The sequence below is a fragment of the Salvelinus fontinalis genome, chromosome 31, assembly GCF_029448725.1.
Source record: "Salvelinus fontinalis isolate EN_2023a chromosome 31, ASM2944872v1, whole genome shotgun sequence".
Taxonomy (NCBI): domain Eukaryota; kingdom Metazoa; phylum Chordata; class Actinopteri; order Salmoniformes; family Salmonidae; genus Salvelinus; species Salvelinus fontinalis.
Genome location: NC_074695.1, coordinates 46,455,524 through 46,478,543, shown reverse-complemented (window position 1 = coordinate 46,478,543; position 23,020 = coordinate 46,455,524). Strand labels below are relative to the sequence as shown.

The 23,020-nt window shown below is 40.8% G+C and overlaps 1 protein-coding gene across 4 annotated transcripts in view; it reads right to left on the bottom strand.

The window, feature by feature from the left end:
• Positions 1 to 18,332: 18,332 nt before the first annotated feature.
• LOC129830399 (sodium- and chloride-dependent GABA transporter 1-like) overlaps positions 18,333 to 23,020 on the bottom strand; it is a 40,590-nt gene continuing 35,902 nt past the window's right edge. For all 4 annotated transcript variants that reach the window (XM_055892949.1, XM_055892951.1, XM_055892947.1 and 1 more), the window contains 5 exons: positions 22,265 to 22,396; positions 21,799 to 21,901; positions 21,302 to 21,402; positions 20,970 to 21,137; positions 18,333 to 20,555 (listed from right to left, as the gene is read on the bottom strand). In XM_055892949.1, the coding sequence (XP_055748924.1) occupies positions 20,172 to 20,555; positions 20,970 to 21,137; positions 21,302 to 21,402; positions 21,799 to 21,901; positions 22,265 to 22,396 (888 nt within the window). In that variant the 3' untranslated portion in view covers positions 18,333 to 20,171. The remainder of the gene's footprint in view (positions 20,556 to 20,969; positions 21,138 to 21,301; positions 21,403 to 21,798; positions 21,902 to 22,264; positions 22,397 to 23,020) is intronic.

Sequence of the window (23,020 nt, the reverse complement as noted above, 5' to 3'; positions counted from 1 at the left end):
AACATATTTATGGTATGGGATAGGTTTTGTTAGAAAAAAGTGCATATTTCAGGTAGATGGCATAGTTTACAATTGCACCCACCATCACAAATGGACTAGAATAATTACAATGAGCAACGTGTTTACCTAACTACTAATCATCAAACATTTCGTAAAAATACACAGCATACACGAATCGAAAGACACAGATCCTGTGAATACAGACAATATTTCAGATTTTCTAAGTGTCTTACAGCGAAAACACAATAAATCGTTATATTAGCTTAGCACATAGCAATTAGCAGCCCAGCATTGATTCTAGCCAAAGTGAGCGATAAAAGTCAACATCGCCAAAAGATATTAATTTTTTCACTAACCTTCTCAGAATTCTTCCGATGACACTCCTGTAACATCACATTACAACATGCATATACAGTTTGATCGAAAATGTTTATATTTAGCCACCAAAATCATGGTTAGACAATGTGAAATGTAGACAAGCTGGTAAAGAAAACGTCCTTGCGCCACTTAGACAGTGATCTACTCTTATACATAAATACTCATAAACGTGACTAAAAAATATAGGGTGGACAGGGATTGATAGACAATTTAATTCTTAATACAATTGCGTTATTACATTTTTTAATTTATCCTTACTTTTCAATACAGTTTGCGCCAAGCGAAGCTACGTCAAAAAACATGGCGTCCTAAGCCACTAAAATGTTTCGACAGAAACACGATTTATCATAATAAAAATGTCCTACCTTGAGCTGTTCTTCCATCAGTATCTTGGGCAAAGGATCCTTTCTTGGGAGAAATCGTCTTTTGGTGGAAAGCTGTCCTCTTGCCATGTGGAAATGTCAACTACGTTCGGGATGAACTGAAAAGCGTGACCAACTTTTCACATCGTTGCAAAAATAAATGTCCCAAAATCGCACTAAACGGATATAAATTGCTATAAAACGCTTTAAATTAACTACTTTGTGATGTTTGTAACTCCTATAACGAGTGAAAAGATGACCGGAGAAATATAACAGGCTAAACTAACGCTTGGAACAGGAGAGGGTCGGTGTCTTCCACGCGCGTTACGCAGCAAGAAAAGACTTGCTAGCTAAAGGTTTTTTTCATTTGTAGGGCCTGTGAACGAGCAATCGAGCCCGTTGGAATCGTCATCACGTAAAGGCATCCAGGGGAAGACGTAAGAAGTGTCCGTATAGTCATAGCAACGACAGTGCCCGTTTAAATGACTTCAGAAAAGTGGCCAACGTTTCTCAAATCTGACTCCATGTCAGGGAAATTGCTGTAGAATGGGCTCTGTTCCACTTAGAGACAAAATTTCAACTCCTATAGAAACTATAGACTGTTTTCTATCCAATAATAATAATAATATGCATATTGTACGATCAAGGATTTTGTGGGAAGCCGTTTAAAAAATTAGCCACATTAGCATAAATAGTCTAAACAGCGCCCCCATCCCCAACAGGTTAAACATGCTATCAAGAACGACATTTATGGTAGGTGTAGTTGACGCAGTTGGAATAAAATGATACAAATGAACTATTTCTATACATTATTGCCCATTTATTGTAAGTTATAGTTGCAAAATATCTCAAAATCAGAAAATTGACAGATGGAGCAAAATCACAATTTTTGCCTGTGGTGCCTGGCCTTATGCACATTTTTACTCCTAAACTTATTTAGTCTTGCCATAAGGGTTGAACACTAATTGACTCAAGACATTTCAGCTTGAGTCAATTTTTTATTATTTGTAAACATATTTCTACCTTGACATTATGGGGTATTGTGTGTAGGCCAGTGACAAACATCTCAATTGAATAGGTTTTAAGTTCAGGCTGAAACACAACAAAATGCAGAAAAAGTCAAGGGGTGTGAATACTTTCTGAAGGCACTGTATGTGCGAGTGGACACATGTATCTGACTGCATCTGATATTATGTGAAGCCATTTCAGTGTGGTTCTAACATGTGCATGGATAACATCTCGCAACAGTAAAAGGAAGTACATGTAACAGTATAACTTTAAACCGTCCCCTCGCCCCGACACGGGCGCGAACCAGGGACCTTCTGCACACATCAACAACGGTCGCCCACGAAGCGTCGTTACCCATCGCTCCACAAAAGCCGCGGCCCTTGAAGAGCAAGGGGCAACACTACTTCTAGGTTTCAGAGCAAGTGACGTAACTGATTGAAACGCTAGTAGCGCGTACCCGCTAACTAGCTAGCCATTTCACATCTGTTACACTCACCCCCCTTTCAACCTCCTCCTTTTCCGCAGTAACCAGTGATCCGGGTCACGGCACCAATGTAACAGTATAACTTTAAACCGTCCCCTCGCCCCGACACGGGCGCGAACCAGGGACCTTCTGCACACATCAACAACGGTCGCCCATGAAGCATCGTTACCCATCGCGCCACAAAGGGCGCGGCCATTGCAGCGCAAGGGGCAACACTACTTCTAGGTTTCAGAGCAAGTGATGTAACTGATTGAAACGCTAGTAGCGCGTACCCGCTAACTAGCTAGCCATTTCACATCCGTTACACACACACAAACAATAGAGATAGGCTAACCAGACATTTTTCTTGTAGCAATCTGTCAAATAGATACAATTCCACACAAAAAAATCTGGAAAAAAAGCACTCACACGGTGATTCATATTCATATCATGAGACCTACAGTAAAAGCCAAACCTGTGTGGTGCTTGTCTGTCAGCACAGTTTGCCTGGGCTATGGACTTCCTGTGCTGTGTATTCCTCAGCTCGCCCTCCACCTGACTCCCAGTAGCCATCTGTAATGAACTGAGGAGACACTGTCGACGCCCCCAGGAATGAACAGTAAGGGTGTGCTGGCATCATCTGACAGAACTCGTTTTAGAGTGGAGATCTTTACTTTAGCAGTGCTTCAAGCAAATGCCAGGACACTGTCTGTAGTCCGAGGGGAAATATGAAAATACTCACACACACTGTATTTATGCACGTATGCACACACACACACACACACACACACAGCTACTGTAGCAGAGATTGTGGGACGGAGATGGAGTCATTACTATCCAAATTCAATTCATGAAGAAACACTGACTTCCCTTCTGCTGTCGTCAGGTGTTCATAACAATGGCCAGAAACAGTTTGATCACCCAGCAGCATAGCCACACTAGCGCCATTGAAAAACCTATGTTTTGTAATTTACCACTGAATTAACCCAGAAGATCAGTCCCGGCTGTAGTAGCCTAAACCCCTTTAAGGCTCAGAATACAGTCAGGAGGGAATAATTAGGGTGCCGTACTGGAGAGAGAGCCCTTCTTCCCTCTATCTACAGTTCCGGCAGAAGATCCTCAACGTGTGCGTGACAGTCAGAGTAACATGTCTTGCTCACCATGTGGAGTGTTGCGTCTTGGCAAGTGGTGGAATGAGCTACTCCCTCCTATAGGTTTGAGGAATCCCCAAATTGTTACAAAATGATGGCACTTGTAGGATTTGTCACCTTACCGAAGGCCTACATATTTCCCAAACGTACAAATACATCTGCTGCTACTCACTGTGATTTTCTACATAATAGGAAATTAAAAAACACAATACATATACATAGCCACAAAAGTGTAATCATTACTTTGCTATTCCAGATAAGGCAGAACACAATACAACCCCCATAGTCATTTAGCGGTTCTTTCTTCCCAGGAGATAGCCTAGGCCCGGTGCCCTGCTTTCCTTTACGTTTCTGTTTGGTTCGCCTGGCTGTTTTTGTGCCTCATTTGCATACAGCGTTTGACCCGAGCCGTAATCTACAGTGACTCTTCAATAAGCCCCTGGCACATTGGGGAGATGTTATAAGCTCTGACAAAAGACAAGACGGGCTAGAACAAACTGAAGGTCACCGGGGACAGCCTTCTGATTAACTTAAATGTTCTCTTTTATCTGTTTATTTAAATTCCCCTTCTTTGACAGAGGCTAATTCTAAACCATCTGCAGAGTGCTCAATGCATACCAAGTATCTGCAGGGGCTCAGCTAACAGTCAGGTTATTCATTGAGAAAACAGGTTTTATGTGGGACAGACGGTACCACATTCAGTAGAGTTATCCAAACAATACAAAAAAAATTTTAAATGAAGGAGTACCTTCCACATAATAGAAGGAGCTAGGGCAGGAGGGTCGTTCCACCAGTTCGGTGCCTTTTGACAGTAACATGGTAAAATCTCAACTAATTTTAACATTTTGTCATAAAGAGCATAAACATTTTCCCATCTCAAGAGGTTAAATACAAAAATGACTATAATAAGGGCCCATAGTGCCAAATACAGTAACAGGGTTGACCGTAACAGGGTTGACAATTCCATCTTAAAATCAGCCATAAATCAAATCAAAGCGCAATTGTTACATGCTTCGTAAACAACGGGTGTAGATTAACGGTGAAATGCTTAATTATGGGCCCTTCCCAACAATGCAGAGAGAAATCATAGAAAAGTAAAAGACGTAATGATAAAAGTAATAACAGATACACAATGCGTAACGATAACTTGACTGTATACACGAGGTACAAGTACTGAATCGATGTGCAGGGGTATGGGGTAATTGAGGTAGATATGTACATATAATATGTACAAAGAACTTAGTGCAAAAGGGGTCAATGCAGATAGGCCAGTTAGCTATTTGGTTAACTATTTAACTAACTATTTAGCAGTCTTACGGCTTGGGGGTCCTTTTGGTTCCAGACTTGGTGCATCGGTACTGCTTGCCGTGCGGTAGCAGAGAGAACAGTTTATGACTAGGGTGGCTGGAAGTCTTTGACAATTTTTAGGGCCTTCCTCTGACTGCCTGGTATAGAGGTCCTGGATGGCAGGGAGCAGTCAAATTCTATGTGACCGTTTAGTCATGCTAGTTAGACATCTCCAAGCTCTGATGCTGCTGATAGTCATTAGTAGCCTACCAAACTTGCTAACTGCCTGATACTCAGTACTCTATTGTCCCTCTAATCACTCTGACATCAATGCAAATGTAATCGAAAATCTAATCAAACACTTCCTGAGAGCGAATGAGCTCATGTTGCGCAACATATAGGCTATGCAATTGTGCTAGAAAATAGTGATGGCCTCTACTAAAAAGAGGAGGCGCCCCATCAGCTTTCTATAGGCTAGGCCTGCTATATTTATTTTTCAGCTTACCTAATATTACGCACATTGATTATATTTACAACAGGAGTATAGCCTACCTGGCTTGCATGAAATTTAACCACGAGAAAAGCTTCCTCCATTCACTATTTAAGTGCATAGATGACATGTATTTTTTCCCATTGCCCCTGTTTTGATACAGCTGCTTGCTAATGGTCCATTCTAAATCAAAACAAATTTCACACACATATTATGCAGTATATGTAATGACGATTAAATCAAGAATAGTCTGATGGGTGACAATATTAGCCTATCACAATATATTATCACTTGTGAATGATGCCCTTCATAAGAAACAATACATTTTTCAAATCATAGTCATACACCTCATGTAGCCTAGCCCATATGCCTATATGTTTTGATAAGGTTTGTATCACAACAGTTCTTCCAATATCTTCAGTATGCACCTCGGATTTGGATAAGGATGCGCGCAGTTGCATCCCCGATGTGTCTGTCTTCACTTGTAGCCTGTGAGAAAGACTCGATCATGTGATGGAGAGCCATGTGAGTGAGAGGTGCTTGTGAGCGGGCAGCACTCGGCCACTGGCCACAAAAGGCTTGGATTTTTTTAGAGTGTATGATGGTCACTCAAAGGGGATGCCGCCGTGAAATTCGAAGCATTATCAGGTGCTTGTCAAATTGTGAATGAGTGACTGATGAAGTGTGTACAGCCTGTGCAAAAAAACCAAAGCAGAGCTTATGCCTTTCAAGCACTTTTTAAAAAGGCATCATTAGATTCGCATCACAAACATTACAATGTTTTAAACATCAAAACATACAGCCCAACGTTTGTAGAAAAACTAAAGTTACATTAATAACTCTAAATTAATCATATAGGAATAGCTATTTCTTTGTTAACACTCAACACACAATAGCCGCATCTGCACAGTCCCTCAAATCGTTTGGAGAAAATATACTTTCTATTTTATTCAGCGTTGTTCAATTGTATTCTTGATTCTATAAAATAATGTCACGGAATTCTAAGCAAATCTTGTCTGCTAAATGAAGTAGTGTAGCCCACAGCCATTTGGCATAGCCAGATCAGGACCTAACATAAGGACAACTCAGAGTATGCTATTCTGTTCTTCTGAAATAGACTACATTTTCATCATATCATGCTTCTTTAGACTTGTCTAAAATAGATAATCGATTTATTGTGAAGGTGTAGGCTAAAATACATGGATTTACTAGACTTTTTAAAATGTAGATTTTCCAAAGGTCTGCATCAGTGGCTTATGTGGAAGCCAGGAGATGCTAAATGTGTTTGTTTATTAACGGTCAATAACCATGAGACCAACAGTTATTTGCTTGACAATCACCAGCTGACGAAATTTCGTGACCACCACAGCCTAACTAGGCCGTACCTATTACCCTCTGTAGAGCCTTGTGGTCGGATGCCAAGTAGTTGCCATACCAAGCGGTAATGCAGCCAGTCCAGATGCGCTCAATGGTGCAGCTGTAGAACTTTTTGAGGATCTGAGGGCCCATGCCAAATCTTTTCAGACTCCTGAGGGGGAAAAGGCGCTGTCGTGCCCTCTTCACAATTGTGTTGGTGTGTTTGGACCATGATAGATCGTTATTGATGTGGATACTGAGGAAATTGAAGCATTCGACCCGCTTCACTACAGCCTCATCGATGTGAATGGGGGCGTGCTCAGCCCTCCGTTTCCTGTAATTCACGATCAGATCCTTTGTCTTGCTGATGTTGAGGGAGAAGTTGTTGTCCTGCCACTTAACTGCCAGATTTCTGACCTCCTCCCTATAGGCTGTACAGGAGAGATCTAAGCACGCACCCCTGAGGGGCCACTGTACTGAGGGGCAGTGTGGCGGATGTGTTGTTACCTACCCTCACCACCTGGGGACGGCCCGTCAGGACGTCCAGGATCCAGTTGCAGAGGGAGGTGTTCAGTATCAGGGTCTTTAGCTTAGTAATGAGCTTTGCGGGCGCTCTGGTGATAAACGCTGAGCTGTAGTCAATGAACAGCATTCTCACATAGGTGTTCCTTTTGTCCAGCTGGAAAGGGCAGTGTGGCGTGCAACAGAGATTGCATCATCTGTGGATCTGTTTGGACGGTATGCGAATTGGAGTGGGTCCAGGGTGTCTAGGACGATGGTGTTGATTTGAGCCAAGACCAGCCTTTTACGGCATTTCATGTCTACAGATGCGAGTGTTACTGGGCGACAGTCATTAAGACAGGTTACCTTAGTGTTCTTGGGCACAGGGACTATGGTGGTCTGCTTGAAAAATGTAAGTATTACAGACTGGGTCAGGGAGATGTTGCAAATGTCAGTGAAGAAGAAACTTGCCAGCTGTTCAGCACATCCTCTGAGAACGCGTCCTAGTAATCCATCTGGCCCTGCGGTCTTCTGAATGTTAACCTGTTAAAATGTCTTACTCAGATTGGCTACTCAGATCGGCTGTGGAGAGAGCTTGATCACACAGACGCCCGTAACAGCTGGTGGTCTCATGCATGGCTCAGTGTTGCTTGCCTCCAAGCGATTTAGCTCATCTGGTAGGCTCGCGTCACTGGGCAGCTCGGCAGCTTGGCTTCAATTTGTGATCTGTGATCGTTTGCAAGCCCTGCCCCACCCAAGGAGTGTCAGAGGCAGTGTAGTAGGATTCAATCTTAGTCCTGTATTGACACTTTGCCTGTTTTCATGGTTCGTCGGAGGGCTTGGCAGGATTTCTTCTAAGTGTCCAGATTAGTGTCCTGCTCCTTGAAAGCAACAGCTCTAGCCTTTAGCTCAGTGCAGATGTCGCCCCATGGCTTCTGGTTGGGATATGCACCAGGTACATGTCCTAACCGACTTGCCAAAACTATAGTTTGTTAACAAGGAAATTGTAGTGGTTGAAAAACGAGTTGTAATGACTCCAACCTAAGTGTATGTAAACGTCCGACTTCAACTGTAAGTACGGTCACTGCGGGGATGACATCGTTGATGCAGTTATTAATGAAGATGGTGATTGACGTCGTAAACTCCTCAATGCCATCGTATGAATCCCGGAACATATTCCAGTGTGTGCTAGCGAAACAGTCCTTTAGCTTAGCATCCGCTTCATCAGACCACTTCCAAATTGAGCACATCACTGGTACGTCCGGTTAGATTTTTTGCTCCTAAGCAGATATCAGGAGTTTAGAGTTAGTGTCAGATTTGCCAAATGGAGGGCGAGGTAGAGATTTTTATTTTCTTGTTGCACAGGTGACATGTTGGTGGGAATGATCTACAACAGATTTCAGTTTTTCCGCGTAAAAATCACGGGCTAATAGGAGCCTCTGGATGAGCATTTTCTTGTTTGATCATGGCCGTATACAGCTTGTTAAATGCGGTCTTAGTGCATCATTTTGTGGTGGTAAATAGACAGCGACAAAAATATAGATATACTCTGAACAAAAATATAAGCACAACATGCAGCAATTTCTACGATTTTACTGAGTTACGGTTTATCTACAGTGCATTCGGGAACAACTCAGACCCATTGACTTTTTCCACATTTTGTTACATTAGAGCCTTAATCTAAAATTGAATAAATAGTTTTCCCCCCTCTCATCAATCTACACACAATACCCCATAATGACAAAGCAAATGTATAAAAAAACTACTCAAATTCCACAGTTACAGAAGTATTCAGACCCTTTACTCAATACTTTGTTGAGGCACCATTGGCAGCGATTACAACCTCAAGTATTCTTGGGTATGACGCTACAAGCTTTGCACACCTGTATTTGGTGAGTATCTCCCATTCTTCTCTGCAGATCATCGCAAGGACCCAAGAACACAGTCTGAGGTCCTGAGCGCTCTGGAGCAGGTTTTCATCAAGGATCTCTCTGTACCTTGCTCTGTTCATCTTTGCCTCGATCCTGACTAGTGTCCCAGTCCCTGCTGCTGAAAAACATCCCAACGCATGATGCTGCCACCATCATGCTTCACAGTAGGGATGGTGCCAGGTTTCCTCCAGACGTGACGCTTGGCATTCATACCAAAGAGTTTAACCTTGGTTTCATCAGACCAGAGAATCTTCATTCTCATGGTCTGAGAGTCTTTAGTGGCTCCCGTCTGGCCACTCTACCATAAAGGCCTGATTGGTTGTGTGCTGCAGAGATGGTTGTCCTTCTGGAAGGTTCTCCCATCTCCACAGAGGAACTCTGGAGCTCTGTCAAAGTGACCATTGGGTTCTTGGTCACCTCCCTGACCAAGGCCCTTCTCAGTTTGGCCAGGCGGCCAGCTCTAGGAAGAGTCTTGGTGGTTCCAAACTTCTTCCATTTAAGAATGATGGATGCCACTGTGCTCTTAGGGACCTTCAATGCTGCAAAAAAATGTGGCTACCCTTTCCCAGAGCTGTGCCTCGACACAATCCTTTCTCAGAGCTCTACGGACAATTCCTTTGACCTCATGGCTTGGTTTTTGCTCTGACCTGCATTGTCATCTGTGGGACCTTATATAGACAGGTGTGTGCCGGTTGGACGCTGGAGGTGGCTTATGGTAGAGAAATGAACATTCAATTCTCTGGCGACAGCAAGCACTGATGAACATTACTGCAGTCAGCATGCCAATTGCACGATCACTCAAAACTAGAGACACCTGTGGCATTGTGTTGTGTGACAAAACTGCACATTTTAGAGGGGCCTTTCATTTTGCCAAACACAAGGTGCACCTGTGTAATGATCATGTTGTTTAATCAGCTTTTTGATATGCCAAACCTGTCAGGTGGATGGATTATCTTGGCAAATAAAATGCTCACTAACAGGGATGTAAACAGATGTGTGCACAACATTTTAGAGAAATATTCTTTTTGTGCGGATGGAACATTTCTGTGATCTTTTATTTTTGAAAAAACAGCTAGTTGTATTTCATCCATGTCCTTATTCAGCCACATAGGATACATAGAATGATAGGATAGTACAGTTCTTTAGGTCCCTTTGATAGGATAGTCTCGAATGGAACTATTCCAGTTTGTTCTCCAGTGTTGTATGTTCTCCAACAGAACGGAGGGTAGAGGCGGTTTATGTACTCACCGACGTAGTTTCATCAGGGTGCCCCCACGTCAGCCTCTCTTACGCCGCCTTTTTCTTTGCAGAGTCTCTTGGATTAGGGCCTGATCCAGGAGGAGCAGTGTGTCCTGCACCTCCTACTCTTTGAAGTAGAAATCTTCCTCCAAATCGAGGTTAGTATTCGCTGATGTCCAGAAGCTCTTTTCGGTCAAAGGAAATGATGGCGGAAACATTATGTACAAAAAAAGTTAAGATCAGATCAACAAAAAAAAACACTAAATAGCTAAATTTGTCATGAGCCCGTAAAACACTGCTATCCATTGGAATGCCATTCTTCTGACAGGGGGAATGGAATCTTGTAGTTTGTAACAGGAGGTGGCAATTGAGTGGATGCTTCACAATTCTTTTAAATTATTAAAACATTTCTAGCCTGTCTATCTTTGGCTTTACAATGATGCTAAATACTTTAAGAAATGTTGGGGTTAAGTGGTGTCACGTTCCTGACCTGTTTTCCCTTGTTTTGTATTTATTTAGTATGGTCAGGGCGTGAGTTGGGTGGGTTGTCTATGTGTGATTTTCTATGTTGGGATTTTGTGTTCGGCCTGGTATGATTCTCAATCAGAGGCAGCTGTCAATCGTTGTCCCTGATTGAGAATCATACTTAGGCAGCCTGGGTTTCACGTGGGTGTTTGTCTTCCGTGTCAGTAGTTGTGCCACACGGGACTGTTTGTCGGTTAGATTCTCTTTTGTTATTTTGTTTCGTGTAGTGTTCAGTTTATTGATAATAAAACATGGACACTTTCCACTCTGTGTCTTGGTCCGATCCCTACACCTCCTCTTCAGACAAAGAGGAGGAAATCAGCCATTACAAGTGGGTTAAAATCTTACTAGAAGTCACAGAGGATGCACGCAGGGACATATCAAAATGCTGAATTTTGTTTATTCGCTGATAAGATTTTATTGTCATTTGAGCAGATGGTTGAGAAATATCGGCTGCCAAAGCAGGACTTTTCCCGCTTTCTACAAATAAGACATTATATTTTGAAGAGCACCAACTTGATTGGCAACCCTGATGTGTCTGTCATTGAAATAATGCTTTTTGTTTTCACAAAGGAAAATGTCTGTACGTTTACTTTATGATGCTTTGAGGTAGAAATACTGTTGACACACACAGAGGGTCAAGCGAGTGTGGGAGAAAGAATTGTCTGTTACTATTGATGAGGTGTGGGAGGACATTTGGAGATATGCAAAAACAATATATATTTGTAATCGTACTAGAGCAATCCAATTAAGGATAATACACAGATTGCATATATCCTCAAATCGCAGACATGCTTTTAGCCCCTCTTCCTCTTCTCCTCAGTGCCTTAAATGCAAAACTGATACAGGCACCCTAACACATTGTTTATGGTCATGTACCAAAATACAAAGATACTGGCCTGGGGTTCTGCAAGAAATTGGAAAAATCCTAGGTGTCGACCTAGAATTGGCCCTAGTTTCTTTGCTGTTAGGTCTCCCTAGTAGGAATGTTACTTCTGTGGGTAAGGGGAGGCTTTACAACATCCTTGCCTTCTCAGCAAGGAAAAACATCCTCTTACAGTGGATGGTGCACCTGTGTAATGATCATGTTGTTTAATCAGGTTTGACAAGGTCCCTTCTATTAAGGAATGGCATCAAATACTATTTGAATGGGTGCCATTGGAATATCTGACATGTACATTACATTCTAAAACAGATCAGCTCTACAAAGTGTAGGAACCTTATTTAAATGACCTAGAACCCGATTTATCAGCTATTATGCTGCAAGGATTTATTTAGAATAGTGGTTGTTTACTTGTCTCAGGATTACACTGTACGTTCCATGTGTTGGACCTAATTCCTTTATTTAAACTGAGATTTTGTGTTTAATAATCTGTCTGTATATTTTAATTTTTGTATTTTTTTATTCTTAATCCCATATTTCCTAATATGGGAGAAAATTGTGAAATTCCAATAAAAATATTATTACTGGAAAAAAAGTTGAATTTTGTCATTTTAGCTAATATTTATATAAAAAATTTTTTTTATTGAATTCTCCGTGTGGTCTATATTAAAGGGCACTTCATTTAAAATAACAGCAACAGTAATGTGGACACTAAGGAACTTGAAACTCTCAACCCGTTCCACTACAGCCCCGTCGATGTTAAAATTCAATATTGGTGCACAATTTCTACTTAAAGGGTCATTCCACGAAATTTCATAATTTAAGTGGACATTGTGCACCTATATTGAATTTTAAAAGCCTGTTATATAAAATTAATTGGCCTTTAATGTAGACCACATGGAGAATTCAATAATCAACCCTGTTCGAAGGTCAACCCTGTTACGTGAACTGAACTCTCGTTTTAGTATGATGAAACTATTGAAACTGAGCTGGTTGAGGATAACACTTGCATTCAATTGCCACTCCCTGTTGCACACAATAAGCTTCCATTCCCCCTGTCACGAGGGGATTTAAGATTATATTGTCAACCCTGTTACAGTCAACCCTGTTACTGTATTTGGCACTTAATAGTCACTTACTATAGTATTTTTTTTATTTAACTTCTGGAAATGGGGAAAACTGTTTATTTTAATGAAGTTGGTCTTTATGACAGAATGTTAAAATTAGGTGTAATAATATTTATGTTATTGTTTTACTTACACTTCTCAAAAGGCACCGAATCGGTGGAACAACCCTAAATATCAAAAGGACGCAAAAGGCACTATTTTCATGGAACGACCCAGGAGTATCAAACATGCAGCCTGAGGGCTATTTTCGGCCCAGGAACTGATTTAATGTGGCACCACTTGTGGTCCATGAATCAAGTACTTCAAACAGTGACAATATTTGAGTTTACTTTCCCAAAGGAAAAGCTTGGCCTGAGGCATCTCGTAGAGATGTCTTCCAGCTTTTGTATGCAATAGATGCAATCTCTCTGGGTAGGCTCGCCATCCAAGAACGTAACTCCAACCAAAAACATGACATGTATATTAAATAAGCAGGCCAACACTTACACTCATGCAAATTATGGACTAATAACCCAATGGCGAAGGTGGGTATAAGAAAATATTTCACATTTGTTTTAGAACAATGTATGTACCTATCTTATCAAAAGAAAAAGAGCATCTTAAATAGTAATACTCTTAGATTTACATTTCTCTTTATAGCATGAATGCATAGTGTAAATAACCAATGTAAGAAAATATGCAAATAGCATAAACTTTAAACTGCTTCTCTATGGTTACACATGGTGAAAAGTTAGCATTGGCCTGCTAATGCGGTGCTAATACAGAAGCTTAATTCAGGAAAAACAGAGCTCACCTAATAGAAGGTGATGAACGGCCCATAAATACTTAGCTTCTCTCTGAAGATATATCTAGGTTTTACTCATTATTTTGAACTTTTGAAGCTTCTTTCTGACATTCACATGGCACATCCTCTGCGGCGCTTGCCCAAGATTGAAGATAATTGAGCTGTCAATCAAAGGCAGAACCTAAATGATTTGTGCACTTCTGATTGGTTAGGTCATTTCTCTCACAAGTACATGCATATTCAACCCATTCGTTGACCTGTGTTACATTGACCTTTCCCATAGGAAGAGCTGGTCTGAGGCAGCCAATTTCCAGTGGGGTGGGGGATGGGTAGATTCAATTCATCCCTAATTTCTTGAGGCTGTATAATCTTCAGAAGTGGGAGATTTGCTAAAAAGGACTGTTGCATTTTCTTGGATGTGGTTTAACCTCCCATAAATTGTAGTGGATGACTGCGTTACCTACTTGACATGGCTACTATAAGCCTCTGATACCTCTGTGCTGAAGAATACGTTGGCTGCCTTGAGCCCTGGATCCCAAAGCACCACAGCGTGCTGATATCTGCTGCGTCACGAAAAGATCTCATCAAACAGGAATTTCATGGGGACGAAACGATGGTTTCACACGTCCCCATAGGCCTCCACTCATCTCCAAACCCAGACCCCGCTATGCTGAGTGAAGGCATATCCATACGGCATTAGCACAGATTCAGTGAAGGTTAAAAAATCAGCAAAGATTCCAACGTTTCAGATTTTCCTGTAAACGTATTTATTTCAGCGAGGTTCATATTGAGATTGGAAACTAAGTGTGATTAGCATATACGCAGGGAGGCTTTGCACGCTTGACATCCTCTCATCCCCTCTGCTGGAAATAACCAAGCACACAACATCCTCTGATTTCATTGATATGTAGATTCATGCATCTACAAAGATGAGTTATTCATTCATGTATTTGCTTTGAATTCTCGGGTGAGAGGACCTCAGTCAGGCGGAAGTCCGGGGCAAACAACCTAAGCCTAGAAGAAGAATAGGAATTATCACAAAAATAAACACATAAAGACCCCACATCAGAAAGTTAGGTGACTGATAATATGAAAAAAAAACTAAAGTGATGATAATATGTTCAAGAACAGAGGCTGCTTTGATTTGTGTAGCCTATGCAGCACTGTAAGGGGTTACAGTACATTTACATTTAAGTCATTTAGCAGACGCTCTTATCCAGAGCGACTTACAAATTGGAAAGTTCATACATATTCATCCTGGTCCCCCCGTGGGGAATGAACCCACAACCCTGGCGTTGCAAGCGCCATGCTCTACCAACTGAGCCACACGGGACCACAGTAAATCTCAAGACCCCATCCCTAACCTCATAATTATCAGTCTTTTGTTCCTAACATCAGAATTAGTTTTCCTCTTTTAAGTAGGCTATGAGGATTAATCATAGTGGCCTGTGTGAGTCTATAAGCCCCAGCGTTCTGTCATTCTTTTATAAAAGCATCATGGGTCACCAGTTTGCTCGTCCAGTGTCCTCTCCCGTGGCCACACTCCCAGCACTTTTTCATTTTAAAAATAGTCTCTCCCCACCGACTGTGCCAATAAATGCTAAATACCAAACAGCAGTGTCCCCTACTTGCCTCTCCTTTTCGAACATCCTTGTCTGAATCCCTCAATATGTCATTCATTAAAGGGGCAATCTGTAGTTCAAACAACAAAAAAGTGGTCACCCTGCGGTCACCTCGCCAAAACATGGGGCTGGAGAAATATAACCACTATCAAATTCAAAGACAGAGTTGTGCATGCATGGGCTGACCATCATTTGAACCATGTTTTGAGGCTGTACAGTGTTTCTTTACAATTGAATTATTGCAATTAAAACAAGCTTATATTTTAGGTTATGATGGGGTATGACAGTTGAACTAAGCTCATGAGTTATATTCTTCAATAATCAGGTATATATCATTAATTTAAAAGTAAAAAAAAATGGATGTAGCAATCACATATTTCCCCTTTAAGGAGGAAACATGAAATTAATGTGGTATTTTTATGACAAGGTATACAGTATATCTGTCACCTATTTAGATGTGTATGTATGGTATATTTTTCTAAATGCACTGTATGTATCATTAACAGACTTATATTTCCAATTTGATGCTGAAATGTTACATTTTTAAGAGCTTCCTTCTTGTGTCCTCCCCATCTGAAAACGATGATATTTTGTCTCTGTGGACATAAGACATTAGCTTCAGTTGCCTCAGTGGTGACTGATTTTCATAGCTAATGATGCTAAATTATACTACTGGTAATAGGGAGGCTAGTATGCCATCCATCATTGGCTAGTTTATATGTACTGTCATTATGGGCATTATTCAACCCCTAATATGCTCACAGACATATTCTGCAGCTATGCAGCTACACGCACGCACACAAGCACACACACGCAAGCACACACACACACATGCAAGCACATACACACACACACACACACACAAGCTACGAGAGGGGACATCTCATTCTTTCATCTATGTGTGACTCATTGTTGTGGTGTCAGCTGGTGCCTTCTCTTTTATCACACTGGAAGCTAATGGAAGCAGCAACTGCAGGAGGTGGGGGAGAAGGAAGACACACATACACACACACAGCCGTAAGAGGTTGGGGAGATGAGGCGGATCGGCACGCCAGGCCGCAGGGCCAGAGCTGTTTTGTGGTGATGTTTTTCTAGCCTGCTGAGGCCTCGCTATCAGACTGTTTCTGACACACTTCTACTGTACACCACAAGGAAAGGTTTTAGCCATTTTGCTCTTATTCTCTTTTCATGGTACATTTTTGGTTTATAATACTTTCTTCTAGTGAACCTATTGGCATGTGTACTGTGGCAGGATATGAATATTATAGAAATGCCTTATTTCCCCCCTATATACTGAACAAAGGATTTACTCACAGGTCCTTCAGAAAGCATTCACACCCCTTGACTTTTTCCAAATTTAGTTATGTTATAGCCTGAATTTAAAATGGATTCAATTGATATTTGTTGTCACTGGCCTACACGCAATACCCCATGATGTCAAAGTGGAATTATGTTTACTGAAATGTTTACAAATTCATTAAAAATGGAAAGCTGAAATGTTTTGAGTCAGTAAGTTTTCAACCCCTTTGTTATGGCAAGCCTAAATTACGTTCAGGAGTACAAATTTGCTTAACGAGTTACATAGTAATTTGCATGGACTCACTTTGTGATCAATAATAGTCTTTACATGATTTTTGAATGACTAACTCATCTCTGTACACCACACATCTGTAAGGTTCCTCAGTTGAGCAGTGAATTTCAAACATAGATTCATTCACAAAGACCATGGATGTTTTCCAATGCCTCGCAAAAAGAGCACTTATTGTTAGATGGATAAAAAAAAGCAGATATTGAATATCCGTTTGAGCATGTTGAAGTAATTAATTACACTTTGGATGGTGTACACCCAGTCACTACAAATATACAGACATCCTTCCTAACTCAGTTGCTGGGGAGGAAGGAAATCACTCAGGGATTTCACCATGAGGCTAATGGTGACTTTAAAACAGTTACAGAGTTTAATGGCTGTGATAGAAGAAAACTGAGGATGGATCAACAACATTGTAGTTACTCCACAATTCTAACCTAATTGAGAGAGTGAATAAAAGGAAGCCTTTACAGAATACAAACATTCCAAAACATGCATCCTGTTTCCAGTAAAGCACTAAAGTAAAACTGCAAAAAAGTTGGCAAAGAAATGTACTTTATGTCCTGAATACAAAGCGTTATGTTTGGTGCAAATCCAACACAACACATCATTAAGTACCACTCTTCATATTTTCAAGCATGGTGGTGGCTGTATCATGTTATGGGTATGCTTGTCATCGGCAAGGACTAGGGAGTTTTTTATGATAAAAAAACGGAATAGAGCTAAGCACAGGAAATTTCCTAGTGGAAAAGCTGGTTCAGTCAACTTTCCGACAGATACTGGGAGACAAATTCCTCTTTCAGCAGGACAATAACCTAAAACACAAGGACAAATATATACTGGAGTTGCTTACCAAGTTACAGTTTTGACTTAAATCGTCTTGGAATATGGCAAGACTTGAAAATGGCTGTCTAGCAATGATCAAGAACTAACTTGACAGAGCTTAAATCATTTTTTAAAGAATAATGTGAAAATTTACAATCCAGGTGTGCAAAGCTCTTAGAGACTTACCCAGAAAGACTCACAGCTGTAATTGCTTTCCGAAGGGGATTCCAACATCTATTGACTCAGGTGGTTGAATACTTATTTAATCAAGATATATTAGTGTTTTATTTTTCATATATATGATTTTTTTTAAACTAATTTTTACACATTTTCTTCCACTTTCATATTACATGTGACAATTTAAAATGACAATTAAATCCATTTGAAACTTACTTTGTAACACAACAAAATGTGGAAAAAGTAAAGGGGTGTGAATACTTTCTGATGTCACTGTACATTGCATTTTTTGTCTCCCACCTAGTTCTATAGTACAACTCCATGGTTTTAGTAATTAGCAATTGCCTTTGTATGCTTTTCCATTCTTGCTTTATTTGCTATACATCCTTACTTGTTTTTTTCTAGACAGCATTTTCTTAATTGTGTAAATCTATTCATTACAAATGTCATTACACATATCTATTGTCTCTGTTCAGCGATTCAAAACAATTGCCAATTACTACTATTCTGAGGTTTGATGCAGAATATAGTATTTGAGAGGTCTATTATGGTGACCTAATTTCATGACATCAAAAGCTACAGTACGGCAAACATAACATTATGCTTGAGCGCAGTAGTGAACATATGCAGGACAGTTATTCATATTTTCTATAATTATTTATTTTTTCAGCTTTTTTCTTTTTGTATAACATGACAATCGTGCTTTATCATATGACACCATTTAAATACATATCATGTTTATATTGTGTTGTGCATTAGGCAGTGAGACAGTTAAAAATGAACAAAACAATCAGATTTTTTACTAGACATAGTTTCTATTTTTAATATAATCGTCAATATCTTCATTGTCATCATAATTTCGTATATTTCTGTAAGATATGTGCTTTAGTTTCTGTGATCAAAATATTATTGCAGAAAGCAGCAACTCTTCATCATTTTTTTCAACATTTAGACAATAACTTCCAATGTACTACAGACATTCACAGTTACATGTTTTACACAGTACAGTTTTTACAACAAAGTTCCGGAGGAAACTGTGGTGGAGTAACTTTATACAAAATTCACAGGACATGAACTGCAGCCATTTCACATTTTCACTTGGTTGTTTTGCTTTTCAAAGTAAACGTGTTTTGTTCGACCAGATGCTTTTCACTGCCGTATAAGCCAACTAGCATTGTCTTAACACGCCATGTCAAATGTCTGTTGAAATTAAAGCTTTGAGCTTTTTACTAGTAAAGCAAAGACAACGAAAAGAAAAAGACAAACAGACCACTCTTCTACTGGCCTGCATCTCTACATCTACATTTGTATTGCTGAATACAAAATTGATCAATGTATAATTGATCATTACACATAAAGTGAAATAAAAAGGAATATTTTTTAAACATAGAGTTGGTCCAATATTGTTTGCTAGTACAAAGTGTACAAAGTGATATTCAGGAGATCTGCCCAGTCATGCAAACAGACTATGGCTTGGTATAAATTGGTTGATAACTGGCTTAAGGCCTTCTCTGTTCTCGTCTTAGATCTGTCAGGAGACATTTTGGAATTTTTCTTTGACGTTCCTGAGGAAAGCATGCAAAAAACGTAAACAGGGTTGACTGTCAGCATCAATGGATAGTCAATGTTTGTAAATCACTTTTCTATACCCTGTGCGTTTGCATTTCTTTTTATTGTATGTTTTTCATACCCTGTGTTTCTCAAACCAAACACTACATGGCATAGATCGTTTTTGCTTTCGTCTGCCTACGATTTTGGTCCTCGGTCACAATATTTATAGTAGAAAACATATTAAAAATAATTCTAAAAATGTTTGTCACATAAAAGTTCTTTTTTTTTTTACAAAAAAAAAGGAAGATAAAATAACAGTCTCTCTCACACACGAAATCTTTTGCAACAGATATACTGGATAATTCCAGGGTTCATAGACTTTAAACTTCTTATTGGCATTGTGCTTCTTCATCAGAGTTCCCCCATTGCCATGTGGCTTGTAATCAGCCTCACAGAGTGCAAAGTTTTGTAAAGAGATGACTGTGTGAGGCTTAGTAAACAACCACGATAACTTGACTCTGTCCCTTGCACTCTCCCATCTTGACAATTTTGTTCACTAGTACTTCATCCCTACTATAGACACACTGTATTTACTTGGTTCATGAAGATATTGAACAAATTGCTATTCTATTTTCAATAGTTATTTTCTTTTCTCACAGTATTACACAGTTTGTTTACATATTTTTACTCAGATTACGGTAGTTTTTGTGAACACTAACAGTCTTTGATTTGAGCATTTTTAATGCATACCAATAAAAAGACATTAACGGGTTGGTTTTACAAATGCAGAAAAATTAAACATGATTTTAAAATCCGGTTTGATCAGATATTGCCCCTGGAGGTAGGTGAATCAATTAAAATCTTGGAAGTCCTTTGTAATGTTCGCCGTTGACTACACAATCTCCATGAGGGTTTTGCCTTGTCTAGATATTGGCCTCAGCGTTGGTCAGGTTTGTTGAGCTCACTATGTTGGGTGGTGGGATGGCCGTCTCTTTTGCCGTTGGGCTAACCGGATTGGGTGGTGGGCTGGTAGGGCTGGTCGGGTTGGCTGGAGTGGCAGGGACGGTAGGGACAGTTGGAACGGTCGGACTAGTTGGGTTCACAGGGCTAGCCAGAGCTGGAATGGCTGGAGTTGCTGGGTTGGGCGGGGCTGCAGCAACCGGGCTTGTAGCAGTTGGGTTGGATGGACTACTTGGGTTGGCCGCGTTAGAGGGACTAGCAATGTTGGTCTCGGCAACCACTGTCTCAGGTCCATTCTCCTGTGGCCGTCGGACCACTGCAGGCGGCTGGAACATTATCCGTAGGCGCTGAGAAAGAATCACAACAAAACAGTTAATTAAGTAACACAATGAATGCATCTCCAACATGTCCAGAGAGGAGAACCTGACTGAAATGATCTATTTACTACTTAATCACATGATAATAAACCATTTGGGTTACATATCAATCATCACCAAATTGCTTTTATTCTCTTGCTCTTAGAGAAAGGGGGGAACATTCCATATTTTTTCATTTAACAAGGCAAGTCAGTTCAGAACAAATTCTTATTTACAGTGACAGCCTAGGAACAGTGGGTTAACTGCCTTGTTCAGGGGCAGAACGACAGATTCTTACCTTGTCGGCTCAGGGATTCGATCCAGCAACCTTTACGGTTACTGGCCCAATGCTCTAACCACTAGGCTACCTGCCACCCCATATCCATAAACCATTATGTAGATTACCTCTTTCCAGGTGCCCTTGAGTCCGAGGTACATGTAGACCATGTATCCAGGGATGAGGACCATGGAGGACAGAGCCATGAGCCAGCCCACTCCCTGGCCCCAGGCAGGGAACACGTAGTTGTTCAAGGTGAGAGGAACCATTTGGACTGCACTGAACAAGAACACCCCCTGTGGAAGACATGGTACGATCCTAATTAATCCTGACACCACCTCTTCTCAGACACTTTCTTTCGCTGTCTCAAAATTGCTTGAGGCAGGTCATATTGATATGATTTGTCATTTCCGTTCAAGTCATGGTATGTTCTATTGGATGTGTGTGGCGTACTACTTACGGCCACGATGAGAGGGGTGAAACAAACCCAACACAGCTTCCACCATATGCAGGGCTTGTAGCCAATCATTTCCTGGATGTTGTCATAGAATTTGTCCACACCTGCGAGACAAATGAATGTGTTATCCAAATATTCAAATTCAATTTCTTCCAATTTTCCACTGGTCTGTCATGAATTGTAATGAGGGAGGAGAGCTGGTGCAGTGTAGGACATGTGAGCAGCGTTGACGTCCCTGGGGGTAAACAGGGTTTGAAGGTGGACTAATGTCTCTGGACAAGTGGGGGTTTATTTGATCATTCAACCTTCAGCTTTAACTAGTGTGTCCAGTTCATTCATTGCTCATCGCCTCTTGCTCATCGCCTCTTGCCTGAGCGTACATCACTGTAACAAGTCATTTTGTCATGCTGAAACAGGGTGTTTCTGAGGCAATACCGTTCACTGCAATAATGTATCTACTGTACTATGTGTATTTGACGTTGTCGAGAGACTCTACCCACCGTAGAACCAGGATATGGAGATGCACTCGAAGAAGACCAGGAAGAGGAGACACATCCCACTGGCGGAGTAGTAGTCGAAGAGCTTGAACACGTACAGGCCTCCCTAGTGACACAGCACAGAAGGGTGAGTCTTACTACGGTGGGAAACCATATGGTCTGTGGTCTTTACATTATATTCATATCCTCGTCTCAGAGGGAAAAGATGGTGGTTGGGGTTCGTTTTCTACTCGAAACAAATCTGTTATTTTTTTGTACAGAATTAGACAGCGATAGTGCTAACCAATGTAATTCAAATTTGTATCAACTACTGTCTCATTGAGCTTGGAGGTTTTGTAGTTCAATCTGATGGTTGGCTAATGATGAGAGAGAGAGCGTGGAGGTTTTGTAGTTCAACTTCATGGTTGGCTAATGAGAGAGAGAGAGAGAGGGAGAGAGAGAGAAAGAGAGAGAGAGTGTCGTGCTGTACCTGTGTGATGTTGGATAGGCCGATCAGGTACGATACCAGGCAGACAGCAGCGATGAAGAGCTCTCTCCTGCCCCTCAGTGCCCTGGGAAACTCATCCACCAGAGCTGTGATAAAGCCCTCCACCGTGCAGAACTACCCACACAGACACACACACACACACACACACACACACACAGGCACACAAAGGGGGTGGATTCTCAGTCACAAAGGGGAGAGATTTACAGTATTTTGCTTAGTATCTATGTAATCAAGCACTTACAGTGGAACTAACAGCGATTTAACTACTTTTCAGATATGAAACAAGCAGACAATCAAAATATCATTCAAAATTATAAAATTCCCCGTTTATGCTACAAAACCAACTTCATAAGAGGTTTTAAAAATAGGTTATATTTGACTCAGCATTCCATGATGTACACTAAGGCACTGTTGGCGGAATAGATGGATGCAGTTCAATGCATGATTAATATAAATCACCAATACATTTCTTGGTAGTCCAAAAAATATTGTAAAGCACAGCTGGCTTGGTACATTGTTTGCTGCCTCCATTCAGGATGCACTGTTTCAGTTTGAATGACTCAATATTTTGGACAAAAACGGACAACTGTAACTAATGCTGGGAATGTCAATACAATCAAACTAGCAAGGGCAATGATCACAAGTCAGACATGCCAGCAACAAACGCTGACACTACACATCCAAGTATATCGGACCAAATTATGAAAGACAAGAATTGTACTTTTGAATTCCGTAAAG